The 24479-nt window shown below is 40.2% G+C and overlaps 1 protein-coding gene across 2 annotated transcripts in view; it reads left to right on the top strand.

The window, feature by feature from the left end:
- The first annotated feature begins 574 nt into the window (after positions 1 to 574).
- MIB1 (MIB E3 ubiquitin protein ligase 1) overlaps positions 575 to 24479 on the top strand; it is a 128039-nt gene continuing 104134 nt past the window's right edge. For both annotated transcript variants that reach the window (XM_015121656.3, XM_001092086.5), the window contains exon 1: positions 575 to 1601. In XM_015121656.3, coding sequence (XP_014977142.1) covers positions 1373 to 1601 — 229 coding nt within the window. In that variant the 5' untranslated portion in view covers positions 575 to 1372. The remainder of the gene's footprint in view (positions 1602 to 24479) is intronic.

Below are 24479 nucleotides of genomic sequence, written 5' to 3'. Positions count from 1 at the left end.
GCTCCGCCTCCTGGGTTCACGCCATTCTCCTGCCTCAGCCTCCTGAGTAGCTAGGACTACAGGCGCCCGCCACCGCGCCCGGCTAATTTTTTGTATTTTTAGTAGAGACGGGGTTTCACTGTGGTCTCGATCTCCTGACCTTGTGATCCGCCCGCCTCGGCCTCCCAAAGTGCTGGGATTACAGGCTTGAGCCACCGCGCCCGGCCTAAATGTTTTCAATTTACACCCACACAAATACAGGTCGCCCTGAATCGGTGGATGTATTTCTGCCTTCGTTAAAAAAGAAGACTAAAAGAATATGGAATCCCCTATTCACACTTAGTTCGCCTAGGAAAACTAGCAGTCAGTGAAAAACTGGCCACATCACAGCCGTCCAATTTCGGCAGCCGGGGTAGCCTCCCTACCCTCACTTTCTCCAGCCCCGCCTCCAGGACGGCCCAACTGCTTTCCTCACAGCTCATTGGGCGCGCGGCACCATCGGGCGGCAACTCCAGGGATCCGCCCCTCCATCGCCGGAGGCTGGGGTTGGGCTTCCCATCCGCCCTTTTTCTAGACCGCGCGCATGCGCATTCTCATTGGACCCTGGAGTGCCGCTTAGGGATCGGTTTTCTCCTCCTTTCTTCCCGCGATCGCGCGGCTCCCCGAAACCCTTCCCACTGTATTATTGCCGAGGATCCCCCTCCTAGACGCTCTGAGAAGGTGCCGCTCCGGCCGTGGGTACGGCGGTACCCGGATGTGGAGCCGCTCTCGCCGGGCTGGGACTCTGTGGCGGGGCGGAGCGCGGCGGTTGGTGCGGGGGCAGAGAGAAGGGGGCCAGAGGGCCCGGGCCCTCGCCGGACGCCGGGAGGTACCACCGCTGCCCACGGGGGAGGAGGCGGCGCCGGCGCTCGGGCTCCCTCCCCGGAGCCAGGGCCCGGGGTCGCAGAAAGGCCGGCAGTTAAGCTTGCTCCCCGCCGCCCTCGCCGCCCCCCCCGGGCTAACCTCCCCCGGCCCCCTGCGCTCCTCGCGCTCCCGGCCGGGGGAGAGCGTGGTTTCCTGGCGGCCGTCGCTGTAGCCTGGCCGGGGAGCCCGGAGGAAGCGGGAGAGTCCCCGCCCACGGCCCCCTCCCCTCCGCCCGCTAGCAGCCGCCGCCTCCGAGCAGCCGCGGGCCGCCCTCCAGTCCGAGCGGGGGGCGCGGCGGCGACGGCTGGGCAGCGGCTTTGGGCTCCGCGGGGACCGCGCCGCCGCCTCCGTGAGTTATTCCCACGTCCCCCGGGGCTCGCTGCCGCCCCCGCCGGCGCCGAGAGTCCGGCCCGGGCCCAACTCCCTCACGGGCCCCCCGGCGGCAGCGGCGGCGGCGGCGGCAGCGGCGGAGCCCACCGCCCGGGCCCCGATGAGTAACTCCCGGAATAACCGGGTGATGGTGGAAGGGGTTGGCGCTCGGGTAGTGCGCGGCCCGGACTGGAAGTGGGGGAAGCAGGACGGCGGCGAGGGCCATGTGGGCACCGTCCGGAGCTTCGAGAGCCCCGAGGAGGTGGTGGTAGTGTGGGACAACGGCACCGCTGCCAACTACCGCTGCTCCGGGGCTTACGACCTCCGCATCCTGGACAGCGCGCCCACCGGTAAGCCGCGGCCACCTGGCCCGGGCCTGCGCGCGCGGGGGGAAGGGTCGAGCTGCGGTGGACGTCGGTGGCGCGGGGAGAGGTCTGCGGTGGGACACCTGGTGGGCAGCGCCCGGCTGGAGTGAGCGGAAAGGGAAAGCGCAAAGGGAATTCTAGGTTCAGAACGGGTGAACAAAAACTTACAGAAAAGACCCCCTACCCCCAAGGGAAATGATGGCAGCACCATCACCGGGATGCTTTCAAGCCTGGAAAACACAAAGCACCGGGAAGAGAACAGACACAGCTCCCCCAACCCGACTCCTCCTCTTGGGAAGGAGTCTGGAGAGGCCTATCTAATAAGCCATTGAAATTAATCAGCCACCAAGTGATAACTGTCTGAAGGGAGGCTTGCCTTGCCATATGGTGCTCAGTTGACCGTTTACAATTGCCGAGGGGCCGTTCATACCTCGGATTTGTGGAGATGCCTTTTTTCTTACCGCCTGTGACACAGAATGACTTGGAGTTCAGTAGCCAAATGTTACTTGGGACTCTGTGGAATGATTTTTCATCCATATTGTTCTATTTTGTATCTTTATATCAATAGAGGGAAAACCAGCCTGAGCTCTTGAACCATTTCTTTGTGTTAAATACTTTTTCCAAGTGGCAGATCGGCATAGGGGACACCTGATTTTATTTTTTGTTACACTAACATCCGTCTCAGTAAGGTGATGTCAGAATCTTACCCATTCACCTAGCAGTGAGTCAGGATCCTTGATTAGTGAATCTTGATTAGTGACTTTTAGGGGTCTGTTATTGACGCTAGAGTTTCTAAATGATTAAACCAAAGGCTTGCTTTCACAAAATAAATTTCAAATTCATTTTCATATAGATTCATCTTTGGTATTATTTATCCTTGATTCTGTAGAAAATAGTTCACATTTAAAATTGGGTACTTTTCAGTATTCCTAAATGAGCTGCTTCTAAGACATTGATTGAGTTTGGCAAGGCCTTACAAATCTTGGAATGGGCTCATAGTTATTATTAGTAGCAATAAAGAACTTAACACAAGCCAACTCAATTTTTGAACAGCTAATTCAACAAATTGTATTCCTTAGCCAGTTTTTTAAAAACAATTATTAAAAAAAAATTTTTTTTTAAAGCGACAGTTGTCTCGCTTTATTTCTTGGGCTGGTCTTGAACTCCTGACCTCAAGCAGCCCTCCCATCTTAGCCACCCAAAATGCTGGCATTACAGGAGTCAGCCACAAGGTCAGGCTTTAGATAGCTTTCTGAATATTAAAAAGAGTGTATGTACATGACCAGAAGAAAATGAAAAGATTCAACAGCCCAAAAAGGGGCAGCCATTGTTATCAGTTTTTTGTGTAGTCTTACAGAATACTCTATTGCATGGCAAGCATGTGTGTGACTATACTATAAATCTAATCCCCTTTTAAGTACAAATGATAACTATATTCACTCCTCTGCATTTTTGTTTCTTTCACTAAATTATATTGGTGATTGTTCCATTGTTTCATGGCTGCATAGTATTCCAGTGATTGGATACGGTGATTTATCTAACCAGGAGTTTATCGATGGCCGTTTTATTATTTCATGTTTTCTTTACAATGATGCAGTGAATAGGTCCTTGCACATATATCCTTATGCATATGTGCTGAGTATTTCTGAAGAAGTGGAATTGCTGAATCAAAACATTGCACATATTTAACATTTTGGTAGATACTGACTAATTGCTTTTTGAAGACGTTTTATGAGTTGACACTGCCAGCAACAGTGTTTGAGGCCTAATTTCTGCCTACTCTTTTTTTTTTTTTTTGAGACAGGGTTTTGTTTTGTCACCTGCAGCCTTGAAGTTTTGTTGTCATGCTAGCTCAAACTAAAGTCTGACCACAACCCGTATTTGGAGGAATTCTTGGTATCAGTAATTGTAGCTTTATGAGGAAATTTAAATATCTAGGGTAAAGTGTAACAGATTCTTTACTACGGTGATTTTTGAAGGGATAGTAATGTTATCTATATGTTTGTAGTATGGGGTATATCTATCATATTAATAGTTTTATTATCTTACTATAAAAGTAGATTTTTTCAGAAGTAACTTTTAGAATCTTTGTTTAATAAGATCATTTTATATATTGTTATATGTAGTGGTTTATCTTGTTCATCTAATCTTTTTTTTTTTTTTTTTTTTTTTTTTTGAGACGGAGTCTCGCTCTGTCTCCCAGGTTGGAGTGCAGTGGCCGGATCTCAGCTCACTGCAAGCTCCGCCTCCCGGGTCCACGCCATTCTCCTGCCTCAGCCTCCCGAGTAGCTGGGACTACAGGCGCCCGCCACCTCACCCGGCTAGTTTTTTTTGTATTTTTTAGTAGAGACGGGGTTTCACTGTGTTAGCCAGGATGGTCTCGATCTCCTGACCTCATGATCCACCCGTCTCGGCCTCCCAAAGTGCTGGGATTACAGGCTTGAGCCACCGCGCCCGGCCTCATCTAATCTTTTAATAAACCTTTTAAGAGCAGGATGGACACAGGACAGCCAATCTTCATATGAAATACTTGTTGAAATATATTTTAATTTCTATGGTTTAAATTCTTCAGGTTTTTTTTTTTTTAAAGAATTGAACAAAATTGTAAGCTCCTGGCTCTTGTTTTGCCCCAGTACTATACTACTACTTTCAGTGTTTTTTTTTCTTCAAAAGATTTAATAATCAGTGTTCATTGACATTTTGTTACATTCTATAAGATTTACTCAATATTTATTAAGTACTTGATATTTGTTTGCATAAAATTAACATTTTAAAAATTAACTTTTGTTTTTGAAACAATTGTAGTCTTCCAGAAAAATTACAAAACTAGTAAGAGTTCCCTTTTGCCCTTTACCCACCTTCTGCAGCTGTTAATATCTTAGCAAGTACAATGATCAAAACCAGAAAATTAACACTAATACGGTAATACCGTATTAACTAATCTATACACCTTATTCAAATTTCATTTATTCAAATTATATGTAGTGGTTATTATTAGTGTCCTACTAATATTCTTTTTCTGATCCAAGATCACACGTTGCATTTAGTGGTCTCTTCCAATCTGGGCGAGTTCTTCAGTCTTTAGTCGGTGTCAAGATAATGAAAAACAATCTTGTTATCTCTCAAATTGGGTATTTCTGCTGCTTTTTCATGATTAAATTCAGATTATGTATTTTCGGCAAGACTATCGTAGAAATGATGTTTTACCCTTGTTAGTGCATGATACCAGGAGGTAAATAGTATCCATGTGTCTCATTAATGACAGGGTTAACTCAGCTAAGTCACCAGAAATTTTACCAACTGTTGCTTTTGTACCAGCAATGTGATGCCAATATGAAAAAGATAACTTGTATCTTACGTATTATTGTGAAAATACTTTTGACCTCATGAAGCCCTTCAAAGGGTCTTGAGGATTTCCCTAGTGGTTGAAGAACAACACTCTGAAAGTCACTGTCCTGGAGAGAATCTCTGTTTGAGCACATGGAGGCTTGTATAAGAATGTTCACAGCAGTTACTATGGTTTTGAGATAAATAAAATAAAATTTAAAAAAGAATGTTCACAGCAGTGTTGCATGTAAAAACAGAAAATTGGAAACAACTTAAATGTACATTAACAGGAGAATGGATAAATTGTATGAATTTATATAGTATAGTACTGTATATAAAGAGAATGTTAAGCAAATAAAGTAAGTTGCAAAAGAAAACCTATGGTATGTTAAAGTGCGGAACAAAACTATTTTAGGGTAGGGTTTTGCAACCTTGGCACTATTGACATTTTAAATTGGATAGGATAATTTTTTGTTATAGGAATGTCCTGTGCATTGTAGGCAGGCATCCCTGGCCTCTACCCATTAGATGCAGTAGCACCCCACCTCCTTGTGGCAACCCACAATATCTCCAGACGTTGCCAGATGTCCCCTAGTGGGGGCAAAATTGCTCCCAATTGAGACTCATTGGTTTAGGGATATGTACATGTGTGGTAAAAGTGTGCCACATAAAGTTAATGATAAACACTAAATTCAAGGGAGTGGACTGGACCTCCTTATGGTGAAGGGAGTGGAGAGCACAATTGGTAGAAGTACACCAGGGGCTTTTAAGTATTTTGGTAATGTTCTGGGATTAAACCTACCCCGTGGTGAGTGCATAGGTGTTATACACACACACACACACACACACAATTTTATTTTTTTTGAGACAGTCTCCCTCTGTGGTCCAGGCTGGAATGTAGTTGTGTGACCTCAGCTCACTGCAACCTCTGTCCCCCAGATTCAAGCGATTCTCCTATCTCATCCTCCTGAGTAGCTGGAATTACAGGCATGCACCACCACACCTGACTTTTGTATTTTTAGTAGAGATGGGGTTTCACCATGTTGGCCAGGCTGGTCTCGAACACCTGACCTCAAGTGATCCATAGCTTCAGCCTCCCAAGGTGCTGGGATTATAGGTGTGAGCCACCGCACTCAGCCCGTTCTATATTTTTGTGTGTGACATATTTTTATGCTTAATTAAAAAAAAACATATTTATCAGAGGGAGAACTGAGGTTGCCTTTGATTATTCATCCTTTGTTCCCTAGTTCCACCTACATTATATGAGTAGAAAATTTATTGCAGTATTATTGAGAATTAAGAAATGGGTAACCTTCAGCATAAGATTCCTTGCAACTTTTCTGGGAGTTAAGGATTCTGGAGTGGTTGGATCATTGTGAATCTTTCTGATATGATTTTTTTCACTACATTTTGAAGATTTTGTCTGGGAGTTGTATGCGGGTCTGTAATATTTTGGCATATCAGCTTTATTTTTTCTTTCAGGACACACATGATATGTTTGAATTTATGGTCTAGGATAGTTAAACTTTGCAGAGAGGAGCATTTAGTATCTGTTTGAGTGATATAACTTCTATCTTGTTTCCAGATTCATTTGGCTCATTTGTAGTGAGCAAGAAGATTTTGGAACTATATGGGATGTTATTTAATTAGTTTGGATTTAATTTTGTAAAGTCTGTAGTCAAGTAGGTGTAGTTGACATTTTATCATCTAGGCACTGATTTTATAGGAGTTGGGGAGAAATGTGTTTTTATTTATGCTTGTTTTGTGTTCACTTGACTACACTGTTGTAGTGTTACCAGAGGTAATAGAGAAAATGAATGTAGCTTTCCTGTTAAGGTTCTATCATTCTTGGTATAGATAATACAAAGTTAAAGGTATAGAAAATCAGCTTTATTCAAAACCAGCTTCGGGTCATTGTTCATTCAAACTGTTTTGGGGGTAGTTCTTTGTCCTTTTCTTTGACCACTAGCAAAGAATGCCTCTCCGGTCATATGTGGAAAAACTTATCAGATGTTTTGTATTCAATTGAAGGTTTAAAAGGGCTGACCCTGGATTAAAAAAATGAAATGAATTAATAATCCTCAGCTTTTCCTTTTCTGAGTCCGCTATTCTGATCTGTTTCTAGAACTACAGTAGAAAAGGGTATTTGTCAGGACACAAAGCCGTAGGAAAAAACAGGACTTGAGGGAACAATGTTTGGGCAGCAGGATGCCACACCTGGAAAGGATGAAATATCACAAAATGTTTTTTACTAATGACATCTGCAAGGAAAACTTTATTTCCTCATATATCCTACCTATTTTAAAAACTTCTGTAAAATGTCTTTCTTATTTCCTCCACTAAAACAATGTTGTAAATTATGAAAGTCTATCTAGTTCTTAATAGTCCCTGTAGATTGCAGCTTAGTTGAGCTGAGGACTTCAAGTAATCAACTAGTAGACCCCTGTGTCAGTACTTCTCAAGCTTAAAGCGCACAGATCACCTGGGGACCTTTTAAAATGCAGATTCTAATTCAGTAAGTCTGGGATTCTGCGAGAATATTTCTAATAAGCGCATAGGTGATGCAGATACTGCTGGCTCAAGGACACACTTTGAACAGCAGAGTACTGAGTGACTGTTTGTCTACTTGAGATTCCCTGCGTTTCTGTTTTCTCCTTTTCCTTTCAACAGATTTCAAGCCTTGATTTTTTGTTGGTAATACATGTTTTTAAAACTAGATTGGCATTATTAGTTGGGGAGAAGAGAATTGTGTGCAACTGAAAGGAGCATGTAACACCTTTCTAATATATGTACTTTTTGTAAGTGTAATGCTATCTTAAGGTATATTTTCGATCCTATACTTTCCAGCCTGTCCCTCTGATTAGATTAGATGTTTCTTTTTGAATGTGTTCTCAGGTAGCCATCCACCAGGGTCTCTCCTCCACCCTCTTTAATTGCTAGCTAGTGTGATCTCATCACACGTGTGCTTTCATCTGTTATAGCAGGGTATGCTGTGTTGTAATTGTCTTTTGCACTAGATTATTAGTTTAAGGGAAAGGGTCTGTGTTATTCTTGTATCTCCATTTTCCAGCAGAGCCATGTCTCTGGATGAGTATTTTCTGAATCAAACACACTTTTCAAAGAGCTTTTAACTCATTGGACCCGAGATTAGATAGATATTATCCTAAAACAAGATAAAAGGAAACTGAGGTTCAGAGAGATTAAGAAATTTGTTCAGTCACAAAGCTGGTGAGTGGCAGATAGTAGGGATGAATACCAGTTCATTGCTTTTCCTCTGTATCATTCTCTTTTTCTTTTATAGTATAGTCATTCAGAAACGTGACCACCTGTAATACTTTGCTTGTTGGAAAATTGATAATGAAATGTAAACCAATTTAGAAATGAAACTTTGTGATATATCCTGTTGTAAATTGTTTAGTGCTCTTTTCAAAATCATTCTTTTTTAATTTTTATTTTCTTCCCCTCTCCCTCCCCCTTCTCCCTCCCGACCCCTCTCTCTCACTCTCTCCCCCTCTCTTCCCCCTCCCCCTCTCCTCCTTTCCCTCTCTCCCTCTTTCTCTCTCTCTCCCTTCTCCCTTTCTCTTCTTTCTTTCTGGAGTTTCACTCTTGTCCCCCAGGCTGGAGTGCAGTGGCACAGTCTCAGCTCACTGCAGCCTCCGCCTCCTGGGCTCAAGCCATCTTCCCACCTCATTCCCACCTCAGCCTTTGAGTAGCTGGAACTAGAGGTGCGCACCACCATGCACAGATAATTTGTGTATTTTTTTGTAGAGACAGGGTCCTGCCATGTTGCCCTGGTTGGTCTTGAACTTGTGAGGTCAAGTGATCCACCTGCCTTGGCCTTCCAAAGTGCTGGGATTACAGTTGTGAGCCATCGTGTCTGGCCTTTTTTTTTTTTTTAAAAAAAAAAAAAAAAAAAGTTTCACTCTGTTGCCCAGGCTGGAGTGCAGTGGTGTGATTGTAGCTCATTGCAACCTCGAGTTCCTGGGCTCAGGTGATCCTCCCACCTCAGCCTCCCGAGTAACTAGGACTATAGGTGCACTCCACCGAGCCTGGCTAATTTTTTTTATTTTTTATTTTTCTTAGAGTTGGGGTCCTGCTGTATCACCCAGGCTGGTCTCAAACTCCTGGCCTCAGGTGATCCTTCAACCTCAGCATCCCAGATTGCCTGGATTACAGGCATGAGCCACTGAGCCCTGCTAGTTTCTTTCTAGTGTGTTCTTTTTGCACAGCTAAGGTTTTATGGTATACATAGTTTTGTTTCATTCCTTTTTTCTACTTGACATATGTGTTTTCTGTTTTCCTTATAAGTAATCTAATATGTACTTCCTATATGGTAAAACAAGGTGACAGTTATTTTTATGTGTTAAACTTAACTACTTATAAAGAAATATATATGTATTCCCATATAGGTATGCCATACGTACTGTTCTTCAGTTTTCTTTTTAAATATATATTGTCTTGGACATCTTGCAGTGTTAGCACATAAGAATCTGTCTCATTCTTTTTATTAGGTACATGGTATTTAACAGTTAAAAAATATTTTACTTAACTATTTTGATAGACATTTATAGTGTTTCCTTTTTGTCATTTTAAACAACACTGCAACAAGTATATTTGTGTATATATACCTTTGTTTACTAATTTTTAGCTTTTAAATTGATTTGTTATAGCAATTTCTGTTATAAATGACATGGTTAAATATTATCCTCACTGACTTTGAGAACCTTTGTCTTTTAATAGAGGAATTTAACTTGTTCATATGTATTGTGGCAACTGATACATTTTTTCTGATGACTGCTACCTGACTTTTTTTTTTCTTTTGAGACAAAGTTTTCCTCTTATTGCCCAGGCTGGAGTACAATGGCGCGATCTTGGCTCACTGCAAACTCTGCCTCCCGGGTTCAAGTGATTCTCCTGCCCCAGCCTCCCGAGTAGCTGGGATTACAGGCATGCCCCACCACTCCCAGCTAATTTTTTATATTTTTAGTAGAGACGGGGTTTCTCCATGTTGGTCAGGCTGGTCTCGAACTCCCGACCTTAGGTGATCCGCCTGCCTCGGCCTTCCAAATTGCTGGGATTACAGGCATGAGCCATCGCAGCTGGCTGCTACCTTACTTTTTAACTTTCCAGTTTTCTTGTATTTTTTTTTTTTAACCAGTGAGTTAGAAATTTTATCACCTTTTTTTTTCTGCTCTGCTAATTATTACCTTTTAATATGTAACAAACAGATAAAAAAATTAGTTTTTTTTGCATTAGTTTTTTTTTGAAAACTAGTCAGTCTCTTAATTACTCCTGCCCATACTTCTTTCTTTCTTTATTTTTTTGAGATGGAGTTTCACTCTGTTACCCAGGCTGGAGTGCAATGGCATGATCTCAGCTCACTGCAACCTTCACCTCCTGGGTGCAAGTGATTCTCCTACTGGGTGCAAGCAATTCTTCTACCTCAGCCTCCCAAGTAGCTGGGATTACAGGCGGGTGCCACCATGTCTGGCTAATTTTTGTATTTTTTTTTTTTTTTTGAGACGGAGTCTCGCTCTGTTGTCCAGGCTGGAGTGCAGTGGCAAGATCTCTGCTCACTGCAAACTCCGTCTCCCAGGTTCACGCTATTCTCCTGCCTCAGCCTCCCGGGTAGCTGGGGCTACAGGCACATGCCACCGTGCATGGCTAATTTTTTGTATTTTTAGTAGAGACGGGGTTTCACTGTGTTAGCCAGGATGGTCTCGATCTCCTGACCTTGTGATCCGCCGGCCTGCCAAAGTGCTGGGATTACAGGTGTGAGCCACCGCGCCCAGCCTAATTTTTGTATTTTTAGTGGAGATGGGGTTTCACTATGTTGGCCAGGCCGGTCTGGAACTCCTGACCTCAGGTGATCCACCCGCCTCACCCTCCCAAAGTGCTGCGATTACAGATGTGAGCCACTGTGCCGGGCCATCTCCTGCCCCATACCTCTTACCTTTTTCATTGTGTTGGTTTTATGTAAATTTTCAGGAAAATTAGTCCCAAATTTTTGTTTGCATTGTCCTCTCTCCCCCACCATACTCCTGTAAATACTTGCTTCTTTTTATGTTGTAAGATTTGCTCAGCTGGGCACAGTGGCTCTCGCCTGTAGTCCTAGCACTTTGGGAGGCTGAGGCGGGCAGGTTGCTTGAGCCAAGGAGTTTGAGACCAGCCTGGGCAACATGGCAAAACCCCGTCTCTACAAAACAATATAAAAATTAGCCCACCATGGTGGTGTGTGCCTGTAGTCCGAGCTATTTGGTGGTGAGGCTGAGGCAGGAGAATCAGTTGATCCTGGGAGGCAGAGGTTGCAGTGAGCTGAGATCATGCTACTGCACTTCAGCCTGGGTGACAGAATGAGACCCAGTCTCAAACAGAGGAGGGAAAAAAAAAAAGATTTGCTCATAAAATTGCATTAAACGTCACAGTTATTATTATTATTTTATTTATTTATTTATTTTGAGACATAGTCTGTCGCCCAGGGTGGGGTGCAGTGGTGCGATCTCAGCTCACTGCAACCTCTGACTCCTGGGTTCTAGTGATTCTCCTGCCTCAGCCCCGCAAGTAACTGGGACTACAGGCATGCACCACCATACCCAGCAAAGTTTTGTATTTTTAGTAGAGATGGGGTTTCACCATGTTGGCCAGGCTGGTCTCTCAAGCTCCTGACCTCAAGTGATCCATCCATCTCTGCCTCCCAAAGTGCTGGGATTACAGGCGTGAGCTACCACGCCGGCTCACAGTTATGTTACTAGTAATTAATTGGATTTAAAATTGTAGTTCTCTCTTATTACTCCTTCTTATACTATATCTCATGTCATTCCCTTCTCATTTTCTTGGGGGAAAAATCCTTTTCCCTTCCTTTCTTTCTTCCCTTTTTTCCCTTTTCTTTCTTTATAGGAGTTTGAGTCCTTGCAGGCCTGAAAATTGCTTTATTTTGCTACACTGTCTCTCTCACCCCCAAAACTGACTGATAATTTGGTTGAATACACAATTCTATTCAAAATCTTTTTCTGTCAGAACTGCCTCCCTGTTCTAGCATTTAATGTTGGATATCAGAAGTCCTATGCTAGTCCATGCTGTGGTTATTTGATTAACTTAATGTTATACCATTGTTGGACATTAATAGGTTTTTGGGAGTGTGTGTGTGTCTACACAATATGTCACAGGTAGTTTATTACATATAATTATATTTAGCTTCTTGTAAGAAAACGTATTAGTCCCATGAAAGTTTTTGTTGTTAAAGCAAGTAATTGAGCTTCATATAAGGCTGTCAGATCCTCCAGTTTGAGCTGGTCAAACTTCACTGTTATAGTAGTACTGGGGTCCTTTATCTTTTATTCTTTATTCCAAACACATTGGGCCAAAGTCCCAGCTCTGCTCTTGAGGACAAGCTCTGCTCTTGGCAGAAGATGTGACATTGTCATATCTACTCAACTATCATATCATTGTTAGTATTCAAATTACTGAAATGTTAGGTTTTTTGTAAAGTTTTTTTTATTTAATGAGAAAAATTGACCTATTAATATTTATGTTTGTATGTGGTCATGGATAATTACATTACCTGGTAAGGCAGAAAATTTTCAGGTAGCAGTTAGAATTGGGCCAACCAGCTGTCTTTTTCCTTTAGGAAATAAATGGATTAGATAAATTTAAATATAAATATTTCTCTGGCTTTGAAAAAGCTAATAACTATAATTATTCACACAACGAACTCATAGGTAACCTGGGAAGTACAAATGAAACAAAAGATATCTTTTCACTTCAGTTAGATTGACAAAAATTAAAAGTCAAATTATAGTATGTATTAATGAAGAATATAGGGAAACAACTCTCCAGGCCTTGTGGTAGAGTAAATCCGTACAACCACTTTGAGAAGCAAGTTGGCAACATCTTGTAAATTAAAAAACAAACAAACAAAAAACAACAAAAAACACATGTTCTGCAGCTGAAAACATCTTCCAGGTGTATATTCATGAGATTCTCAGGCACATATTTATAAAGATGTGTATGAAGAAATTCATTGCAATATTGTTTATGAAAAATAACAATTGGGGAATTATTAAAAGTTTATATACAGACTAATGAAAACACAAATAAGTAAAATATTAGCAGTTAAAGTGGAAGAATTGGATGTATGTTTGCCAAATATATGTTGAGTGAAAAAGCAAGTTTCAAAGGACTAACATAGATACTGTGCTTTTTCTTTTTTTTTCTGCCCCCTCCCTACCCCAATATTGTGCTTTTAATGTAAATTTTTGAAAGGCTAAAATATTATTTATGGGAAAATATATGTAGAAAAAGGATGAATAGACTGAAAGGATTAAACCTTCAGAATGATATTTTGGTATTTTGTTTCTCAAAATATTCTTTATTTTTATTTATTTATTTTTGAGATGGAGTTTTGCTCTTGTTGCCCAGTCTGTAGTGCAGTGGCACGATCTCGGCTCACTGCAGCCTTTGCTTCACAGGTTAAAGCGATTCTCCTGCCTCAGCCTCCTAAGTAGCTGGGATTGCAGGTGCCCACCACCACACCCGGCTTATTTTGTATTTTTAGTAGAGACGGGGTTTCACCATGTTGGCCAGGCTGGTCTTGAACTCCTGACCACAAGTGATGCACCCACCTTGACCTCCCAAAGTGTTGCAATTACAGCATGAGCCATCATGCCCAGGCTCAAAATCTTCTTTTTTTTTTAAATGAGATGAGACCAATTTGATTTTATTTTTGAAAATTTCAATGTAACAGTAAGTCAAGTCTAAGTTTTGTTTGTTTCAATTCTTGGTTTTACTGGATGCTGTAGCTAAAACATAGACCTCACAGTGACAGATCATAGAGCCTAATAAAAGAAGTACATTTCTTTTTCTTTCTTTCTTTCTTTTTTTTTTTTTTTTGAGATAGAGTTTCATTCTTGTTGCCCAGGCTGGAGCACAGTGGCGCGATCTTGGCCCACTGCAACCTCTGCCTCCCAGGTTCAAGTGATTCTCCTGCCTTGGTCTCCCAAGTAGCTGGGATTATAGGTGCCTGCCACCACGCCCAGTTAATTTTTCGTGTTTTTATTAGAGATGGGGTTCCACCATGTTGACCAGACTGGTGTGGAACTCCTGACCTCAGGTGATCCACCTGCCTCAGCCTCCCAAAGTGCTGGGATTACAGGTGTGAGCCACGGCGCCCGGCCAAAAAGTGCATTTCTGATGGATGTATGCTGGTTATTAACCTCACCTCCTAACCCCCATCTCTGCCCTGTGAGGCTGGACTGGTTCTGCACACTGTATTTCTCCTTTGCCAGTTGGATATTTCTCCTTTGCCAGTAGGAGGCACTAGAGGGAGACTGGAAGGCTAGATTGGGAATCTGACTTGCTCTTTCCTGTTTGGTGTCGTTCTACCCAGCAGGCTAGGATGGGATGTTGATTTCCGTATCAGTATTTGATTCTAGTTTACATATAGTAGTCCCCCTTTATCCATGGTCTTGCTTTCCTCATTTTCAGTTATCTGAGGTCAACCATGGTCTGAAAATATAAAATCAGAAATTCCAGAAATAAACAATTCATACGTTTTAAATTGCACAGTATTCTGAATAGTGTGATGAACTCTCCTGCCTGGGACCAAATCTGTCACCGTGTCCGGCTTCCCTACACTGCCCACCTATTTAGTCACTTAGTAGCTGCCTGTTATCAGGTCAACTGTCATGGTATTGTGTGGCTCGTGTTCACGTAACCCTTATTTGACTTTATAATGGCCCCAAAGCTAAGGAGTAGTGATGTTGGCAATTCAGACAGGTCAAAGAGAAGCCATCAAGTGCATCCTTTAAGTAAAAAGGTGAAAGTTCTCAGGGAAATAGAAAAAATCCTGTGCTGAGGATTCTGAGATCTACAGTAATGAACTGTCTATCCATGAAATTGTGAAGAAAGAAAAAAATTTCATGTTAGTTTTGCTGTCACATCTTAAACTACAAAAATTAGGGCCACAGCGCATAAGCGCTTAGTTAAGATGGAAACAGCACTAAATTTGTGCTTGGAAGACGTGAACAGAAATGTGTTCCATTTGGCAGCAGTTGGGGTCAGTGTTATCTGCACTTTAAGGCATCCATTGGGGAGTGTTGGAAAGTATTCCCTTTGGATAAGGAGGGTCTACTGTATTTCCGACAACAGCAAAACTGGACTTTGTACCCTCCTCCAGGACACCTGTATCAACCAGTCATAGCAGCTTTTTAAAGGTCTGTATTCTAGTTCCTTGGGGCCTCATTAAGTCCTTTCTTTTCCCGTTGTTTCCCCACTTCTAGGGGTGGTGTATTATATGGTTTCTATTTCCTGATTGGATCCTAATACAATGTGTTTACTAAATCTTGATTCTTATTTTTCTATCTCATTTACCAGTTAAGTAAAAATTTCCATTGAAATTTAGCTGCTGTTTGCCCATCTTTTCTGATGCTAATCATTTCTTGCAGACTAAATTGGAAGGCATTCACTTTTATATTTTGAACAAATGAATTAAACATCCATTGAATTTAAAATTAAGTAAATATTACCGTCTTTTAAGGATGCAGATGAGTTTGTTGGTACTACACATCATTTTAGCATTAAGAACTATGTAATGATGGAAACAGCTCCAACATCCGCAATCAGTTTCACATTGTTCATGTTAGTTTCTTTGGGAAAGCATCTGACATTTATTGCCAGATATTACCTTTCCTTGGAAGGGACAGATTCAATAGGTGTAATTAGAAAAAAAAAATTCCTAAGAGGTACACCACCAATAATTATTTTTCATCACAGAATGAGTGTACAGTTTTGCAACACTATTATTTTGTAAAAGAAAAATATGAAACTCATTCTTAATTTTGACTCTTCTAAGTACTCTGTTTCAAGGTAATCAGTGACATTTTATTTTGTATCATTAGGGTATACGCCACAAAAATGCCGAAGTAGGTACACAAAAGCTGCGGCATGTGCTAATGTGTCAGAAGCACACAACACAGAGGAGCTTTGTTAACTCCCTCATGTTCTCAAACTCCCACTCACCGTCAGTATACCTTTTGTGTTCCAGGTGTTTCATGTGGGTTTTTTTCAGGGACCCACTAGGATGTTAATGTCAATAGACTGATTTACAATGAGTGAAACTTAATTTTATTCTTCTGTTTTTAGGAAAAAAAGTAAATATAAAAGTTGACATTTTAAGGGAAGTTCACAACACCTTTTTGAGAATGCTTGGCACTGAGTTTATGAACTTTTGGATTTTAGCATTATATGGTGTGTTTGCCATGTAGCACATAACATGCACTTTGAGATCTACAGCTACAGCCTATAAATAAAGAAATACAGGCCGGGTGCGGTGGCCCAAGCCTGTAATCCCAGCACTTTGGGAGGCCGAGACGGGCGGATCACGAGGTCAGGAGATCGAGACCATCCTGGCTAACACGGTGAAACCCCGTCTCTACTAAAAATACAAAAAACTAGCCGGGCGAGGTGGCGGGCGCCTGTAGTCCCAGCTACTCGGGAGGCTGAGGCAGGAGAATGGCGTAAACCCGGGAGGTGGGGCTTGCGGTGAGCTGAGATCCGGCCACTGTACTCCAGCCTGGGCGACAGAGCGAGACTCCGTCTCAAAAAAAAAAAAAAAAAAAAAAAAAAAAGAAATACATTAATACTTCTGCAGCAAAGCACAGGAATAATTCTAAGGGGATAAATAAAGACTATATTCTGTATGTAGCCTTTTGTTTGTTCAGATGAGTTTACCATTAAATGAGTTTGCTGCTAACTTACTAAAAAAACTGTTCTGGAGTTTGGAGTTTTTTTTGGATTTTGGCATTATAGATAAGGGATTGTGGACAGATAAAGGATTTTCTCTTGCATTTCAAAGGTCATCTTCTATATCTCCTGGGTCATGTAACTCACTTTTGGAAACCATTGCTTTAAGTTATCAAACAGGAGCTTGTGCATTTTAAGTACCTGTAGGAAAGTGGCTCTTTAAGAACATTCCTCCTCATGCTTTTAAACCCATTTCTTTACTCACATACATTCATACGGCTGCACACCATTTAGCTTGTCTTATCATGTCTGGGAATATAGTTAGAGCAGTTTAACCATTTCCTCAGATGGAACTAGGAACACAACATGTTTTATCTTTTAAGCCTGCAGATTAGCGCTATGTAGTGTAAACAGGTTCTTGTGAACTAGTCTGGTACCTAAGTTACCTTTAAACTTTTGTTTCTGAGGGAAAATGGGTTCTGAATTCTAAACAACTGGCTTTTTTTTTTTTTTTTTTTTGAGACAGAGTCTCGCTCTGTTGCCCAGGCTGGAGTGGAGTGCAGCGGCGTGATCTCGGCTCACTGCAAGCTCCGCCTCCTGGGTTCTTGCCATTCTCCTGCCTCAGCCTCCTGAGTAGCTGGGATTACAGGCACACACCACCATGCCCAGCTAATTTTTGTATTTTTAGTAGAGACGGGATTTCACCGTGTTGGTCAGGCTGGTCGCGAGCTCCTGATACCTCATGATCCGCCTGCTTCAGCTTCCCAAAGTGCTGGGATTACAGGCATGAGCCACCGCACCCGGCCAGCAACTGACTTTTATAAAATGGACTTGTGGAACATGACTAAGATAAGGTAGCATTTAAATTAGTGGAGGAGATAATGTCATAAGAAATGGAAAACAGCAGATAGTCCAGACATTCATTTTTGGCTTTGGAATACTTACTTATTTATATATTTATTACTTTTTAAAAGCAAATTTACTTTCATGAATATTTGCTTGGGTTAGAATTCATTTATATTCTCAGAGCACACTTATGATAAGAGTATTTGGTTTCCCCCAGGAGTGGATTTATTGTCTTGATGATAATTTTGTTCCTAAACCAACAAGAAATGGAGCAGAGACTTTGTAATATCAAAATAAATTATTGTTTGATTTGTGGCAGTTTTGCAGGGCTAGTGATAATAAATCCAGAGAGCTTTGAATCGTAATATTTTACATCATGGTGCCTTACTGTCCCTTACCCCCCAGTTTCTTTGCAGGGGATAGTAGAAAATGCAGTAGCTTAGGAGCCGGGAAATTAAGGATTTTATCAAGTGAGCCTATTAAGTAGTGGAATGAATTAACATTTACTGAACTCCAGTCATGTGTCAGGCATTGTATACTTTATCTCATTGTTGTTTGTTAGGCTTCATTTTATTGATGATAAAATAGGCCATGAGAAATAAACTAATTTGCCCAAGACTCCACGAGTAGTAAGTTGATGGTGGAGATTCGAGTCTTGGTCTGTCAGTCATTTCCCCCCCCCCCCATTTCGAGCCTTCATTCGTCACCTGTAAAATGAAATCACAGTAGTTCAAGGTACACAGGTGTTGTGCTTCTAAAATCAAATAATGAGTTTTTACCAGTTAGTGCAGTTATTTTAAAAGGTATAAAAATCTTTTTTTTTTTGAGATGAAATCTTGCTCTGTCACCCAGGCTGGAGTGCAGTGGCACAATCCTGGCTCACTACAACCTTTGCCTTCTGGATTCAAGTGATCCACCTGTCTCAGCCTCTCGAGTAGGTGGGATCACAGGTGTACGCCACCGTGGCAGGCAAGTTTTGTATTTTTCGTATAGATGGGGTTTTGCCATGTTGGCTAGGCTGGTCAAGTAGCTGGGACTACAGGCGTGTGCCACCACACTTGGCTAATTTTTGTATTGTTAGTAGAGATAGGGTTTCACTATGTTGGCCAGGTTGGTCTTGAACGCTTGACCTCGTGATCCACCTGCCTTGGCCTCCCAAAGTGTTGGGATTACAGGCATGAGCCACCACACCTGGCTGACTTGTACATTTTTTTTGATGTTAGGTGAAATCTTTGAATTTGGGCAAAGTTTAGGGTATAGCTAGGCACCATACTAGTCTAGAAGGAATGTTTCTTTTTAAGAAAAGTTTTAAAATTTATTGCATAATATTTAGCATATACAAGTGAATAAACAAGTAATATAACCAATAACTAGAATCCATCTAGAAAGAAAGCATTACTAACACATTTGAACACCCTGTGTAGTATTTCTCACTTGCATTCCTTCCCCTCTTCTCCTAAGGTAACCAACTGTCACAAATTAGTTTTTATCATTCCCATGAGTTTCTTTATGTTACACATTTTTCTATATCTGTAAATAATATGTATTTACATTCAACACTTTGTATTCTTTCTCTCTCTATATATTATATATATACACTATATATATATTATATATATACACACTATATATATGTGTGTGTGTATATATATATATTTTTTTGAGATGGAGTCTGGCTGTGTTGCCCCGGCTGGAGTGCAGTGGCGTGATCTCGGCTCACTACAGCCTCCTCCTCCTGGGTTCAAGCGATTCTCCTGCCTCAGCCTCCCGAGTAGCTGGGACTACAGGTGCGCACCACTGGGCCCGGCTAATTTTTGTATTTTTAGTAGAGATGGGGTTTCACCATGTTGGCCAGGTTGGTCTCGAACTCCTGACCTCTTGATCCGCCTGCCTTGGCCTCCCAAAGTGCTGGGATTACAAGTGTGAGCCACCGTGTCTGGCCTTTGTATTCTATATTTTTAAAAATTCAGCATTATGGTGAAGGGTATGTCCATGTTGAATTGTGTGGCTGTTGAACATTCATTTTTGATATTCCATTGTATCCCTAATATATATATCCATTCTGTTGTTAATGAACAGTTATGTTGTTTACTTTTTACTTTTGCTGTTTTATGAAGTGATAATTTAGAGATTTTTGTTCTGTTGTTGAAGCACTTCATATGTATTTAACTGCTTGTAGTGAAAACTCTACTTTTCTCTTTCAGCCATCATTTCTACCCAGAAATTTAACATTTTACTTAAATCAGTGCTTTGTGAGTTTGAGCTATTTTCATTAGGTCTGTTAAGAATGTAGTTATTGATCTTAAGCAACATGTTTTACTATATTCATAAAATTTTCCAACAAAAATACTTCAGTTATACAAATTCTCTAAATTATTAAACTCAGGCAAGATACCATTAAAACTTAGAGCAGATGGTCATTTGAGTATTAGTAGAATGAGTCAAAAGCTATCAGGTGGTTCATTTAACGGTGGCAGATGTCTTCATAAAGCTTAGCAAAGGAGAAAAGGACATTAACTCCTTAGGGGTAATATGGTATTCTGTAGAAAGGAAAAAAAAGGAAAAAAAAAAAGGTTCAGTTAAGGAGTTAAATTTTATGAAATAAAAATTTTTAAGGAAAAACTCTTGCCAGGGCTAATGGTTTTAGATGAAAATGAATTGGGTGGATGTAGTGAGGGAAACAAAAAAGCTACCATGGTACAGTAAGAGATTAGTAAAATGTTGGTCTTGTTTATTTAATGCCCTTTCTTCTGTTTTATGTTTTCTTTAAATATCAACTTTTGTTTCAAAGTCAATTAATTGTATTCTCATTAAAAATTCTGTAGTGCTCATTTTGATAGAGGAATGGGTTGCTTTGTTTACGTTTTTCAGTTCTTAGTGTTAGTCTGTTTCACAGCTGTTCAGTAGCTTTGTTGGCATTTGAACTGTGGGAACCAAGAAAGCAATTGGATGTGCTTTTGTGTGCATTAATGGTTTTCCTGAGGTATTCTTTAAAACCATGAATTTTTTTAACCGGTTGTCATTGTGTGTTTAAATGGTTCCTTTTAAAGAAAGCCTGTACATAGATTATGAGCTCATGACTGTTATCATTGTATGTTGTGGAAAATGAACTTAGAAATGAAAAATATGTAAATGAGGCAGTGGTTGCAAACTGGACAGTTTTTTTCTGTTGTTGTTGAGTTGGGTAGTTGGGGATACATTTTCCCTACGTCTTTCATCAACCAAGTCACATTTGAAGAGCTGCACAGTTAATTCAGGATAAATTCAGGATAAACTGCTTAAGTGTGTAGTGAGTACTGATTTGTTTAGTGCATTTTACTTTTTTGTGATGATGGAACTAAATCAGATTTATTTTAGACCTTGTTCAGAAACTTAGCCATTTTGTGGACATTTACTATGATTGGTATTTGATATTAATTGTGATATTTTTCGTCAGCTTTCCTGTGCTAAAACAGATACGGTTATTAGAATCTAACTTCAGGCGTGTGGCAGTGAGGTTGCTTTAAATCAATATGTAATCAATTCCATATAATGTCCATTTTGGAAAAATAATTCTATAATTATTTCTGTATTATTGCTTCTAACACAAATATCAAAAGTTTACAAAATTAGGTACAGAACTATTCTAGGTCACACAAAGTTTTCTTTTTCTTTTTTTTAAAGGTAAATTGTGAAACCCATAAACAGAAAAAGATTTTGAAGAACTGTCATAGTTGTCTGGTGCAGGGCTATTAAACTGAATATTAAATTTTCATAGAACTGCCATTTTTAAAGAGAAATGCCAACTATAACAATCCATTTAATTAGTTTTTTTAAATTCACATTTTAATACTGAAATACAGGCATACCCCTGTTTTATATAGGCATTATACACAGTTCTATTCCTGGAAAACCAAGTTATATTTAAAATGGAGGAGAGGCATGCCAGGTGGTATTTTTCAAAGATGGCCGCACCAATCTACATCCCATCTCACGTGCTCTTCTTAGGAGACAATGATATTCCACCTCAAGAGGCTGCTTCCCTCCCTCAGTGGACCTGGGTAGACATTTGTAACTGCCTCAATTAATAGAGTAAAGAGGAAGTAACACTGTGAATTCTGAGGTTTGGTCACAAAAGGCAAGGCAGATGTCGCTTGTCTGTCTGTGTCTGTCTGTCTGTCACTCTCTCTCCCCTCAGGATTCACAACCTGCCTGCACCGGGAGCTCTGAGCCAGTTCTGAGAAAACCATAAAAGTGCTAGGTTAAGAGTTGAATAGTATATTTTACCATTTTAAGGAAAGTCTTTCTAAGCATGAAGCCTCAGAAGTCACACACACGCCGACGAGAGCACACATAGAAAATGTGTACCCAGAAAACAATCTGGAAACCCCCACCAAACTGCTAACAGTGGGTGGGAGTGCACGATGACGGGGGACTTTCACATTTTGTTCTCTATGCTTTTGGGTTGTTTAAAGTTTTATGATAAGTGTGTTATTAATTTTAGAATTTAAAAAAGAAAATAAACAAGAAATACCAATTTTTTCCTCTCAAATTGGCACAGATTAAAAATACTACTTCAGTGCATGCTAAAGATGTGTCAAGAAGGCCAGTCAGATACTGCTGAAAGGGAAATATAAATGGATACAATCTCTATAGAAGGCACTTACAGAGTGTTTCAGATGTGGTCAGACTTTGACCCTGCCTTCAATGTTTAAAAAAGGCACATTCAAAGATACTTGTTTGTGGCAGATAAAGACAAAAAGTTAACATAACCAGTGTTGAAAATATGGGACTATTATATGTAAATTATGTTAATCCATAGAGGGAAATTCTATACAGTTATTAAACCATGTTGTAGAAGAATTATTACTGACATGGTAAAATATCATTTTATAAAGTAGTTTGCAAGAAACTACAATGTGACATTTTTGCATCTAAATTGTATGTTACATGTAATATAAAAACTAGAAAGATAATTCCCTGGATGTGCTGATGGGATTAGCCTTTGTGGTTTTCCAGGTTTTCTACGCTGAGTGTATATTAATTCTAGGAAGCAGCTGGGTGAGCAGGAGCATTTAACATGAAGTATAAGCATCAGAGATGTCGTGTATATCACTTTAAACTAAAAACAAACAAAAACATGAAGGAACCTAAGCAAATCTTTACACAAACCAACTTTCAAATTACTTTAGTTACTTTAGTAATACGGTATATAATTGCTATTTAGAAGTTTTTATTTTTTTAATCTTTTAATTCACAGATGAATAATTAAATGTTCCCCATATACAGTCTCTGAAAAATTTAAACTTTTATTAAGCTCTTTGATTTCTGTATAAGTATTGCAAAATTTGTCTGGGATAGTTGATGATTCTGATTATATTATTTAAATAGATGACTAGTGCATTTACTAAATCTATATTAAGATGAAGTTAAGTGCAGTATAATTCTTTATATGTATATTTTGCTTTAAAGTTTTTCAAAGTGTGTTTACCTATCACTTTAATTTTTTTTCTTTTTTTAAATGAAGTTTCTGTTTCTAGGAATGTCTAACAATTTAGCCTCACAATGTCTCTTTCCTTGTGAAAGGAAGTGTTTTCTTAATTTATAGATGAGAATATTGGCCCCAGAGTATTTAAGTTGATTTTGAATATTAAGTAAGTTATACAAGTAAATTCTTAAATCACATACGCTTGTTTTTACCATTTGAGATAGCAATTTAAATACCGTATTGTATACAGGTTAGAAATCATGTCTGATCTTGTTAATTTCTAGCCTGACTCTATAATTTATCTCCAGGTCTCTGGCTGTATTGCATGTTTCTGCTAAGCAAAGTCGTTCCTGGTTCGTTGAACATACTCTGTTTTTCTGTGATTTCTTCCTTTCTTTGAAAGTTCCACTCATCCATCATTTCTGTGGAACTTTTCCTCATTCTTTTTCCTATTTAGTTTCTCAGGCGAATTTCTATCAATGGAGACCTGGGCTTGTATTTTTTGATTAGATATTCTTATTTTTTGTTGGTGACTCCATTCTAGTTTTTAAGCAGAGCAGTTCTAGATTTCAGTTTACTGTACTGTTTAATTGCTAAATATCTCTAATACTTCACCTGTTTTCTCTTGAACGATCTCGTTTAGACTTTCTCATTTATATCCTCTATATCTTTTGTCTCCTGACCCATAGCTACCAAGCCCTAAATATCTCTGGAACCCATTTCTCTCAATTTCTACTGTCATCACCTTAATTTAAGCTACCATTATCTTAGCTGGGCTGCTACTAACTTCTTTTAACCTGACTCCCTTTCTCTAGCCGTTTTTACTTTTTTCATATCTTTTTTCTCCACACTACAGCAGGCGTGATTTGTAATTTTTTAATTTTTTTTGAGTTAGAGTCTTTCTTAGTTGCCCAGGCTGGAGTGCAGTGGCGTGAACATGGCTCTAAGAGTGATACTTGAAAGCAGCAGAGGGCATGCCTGCAGTAGGAATAAAGAAATAGTTTTGAATGAATCAGTAGACACTCATGTCCACTGTCTTCTGTCCCTACAGTCAGGCATTTATGTGGCAGGAGACTGCAGAAGGATTGCACATAAAACATATTTGGTGTTGGGGTATAAGGCTTTTTGTAGTCCATTAGTATCCCAATTCTTTCAGGTGTTCGTTCCTTCCTCCTTCCTTCCCTGCTTCCCTCCTTCCTGCCTTCCCTCCCTCTTCCTTCCTAATCCTTGCCCCTCCCCTCCCTTTCCCTCAAAACAGGCATACACTCAAGTTTGGCCCTTTGTTTAGAATCTGGTTATTTGAATATAGAAAATGAATAACATAGGTTTTTTTTTTTCCTTATCAGGAAGTAGCAGTAGTGTATTATGTTAGTAATATGACTACTTTTGTACTCTAGTTTTTACATATGTAGCATGTTATTTGATTTTTAGAACATGTTGTCTCACCTTTAAAGAATATATTACATTCTCCAAAGGGGACGAGG

This window comes from Macaca mulatta, chromosome 18, assembly GCF_049350105.2.
Source record: "Macaca mulatta isolate MMU2019108-1 chromosome 18, T2T-MMU8v2.0, whole genome shotgun sequence".
Classification (NCBI taxonomy): domain Eukaryota; kingdom Metazoa; phylum Chordata; class Mammalia; order Primates; family Cercopithecidae; genus Macaca; species Macaca mulatta.
Note: the sequence above shows the minus strand (reverse complement) of the source record. Positions and strands in the feature narration are given on the sequence as shown.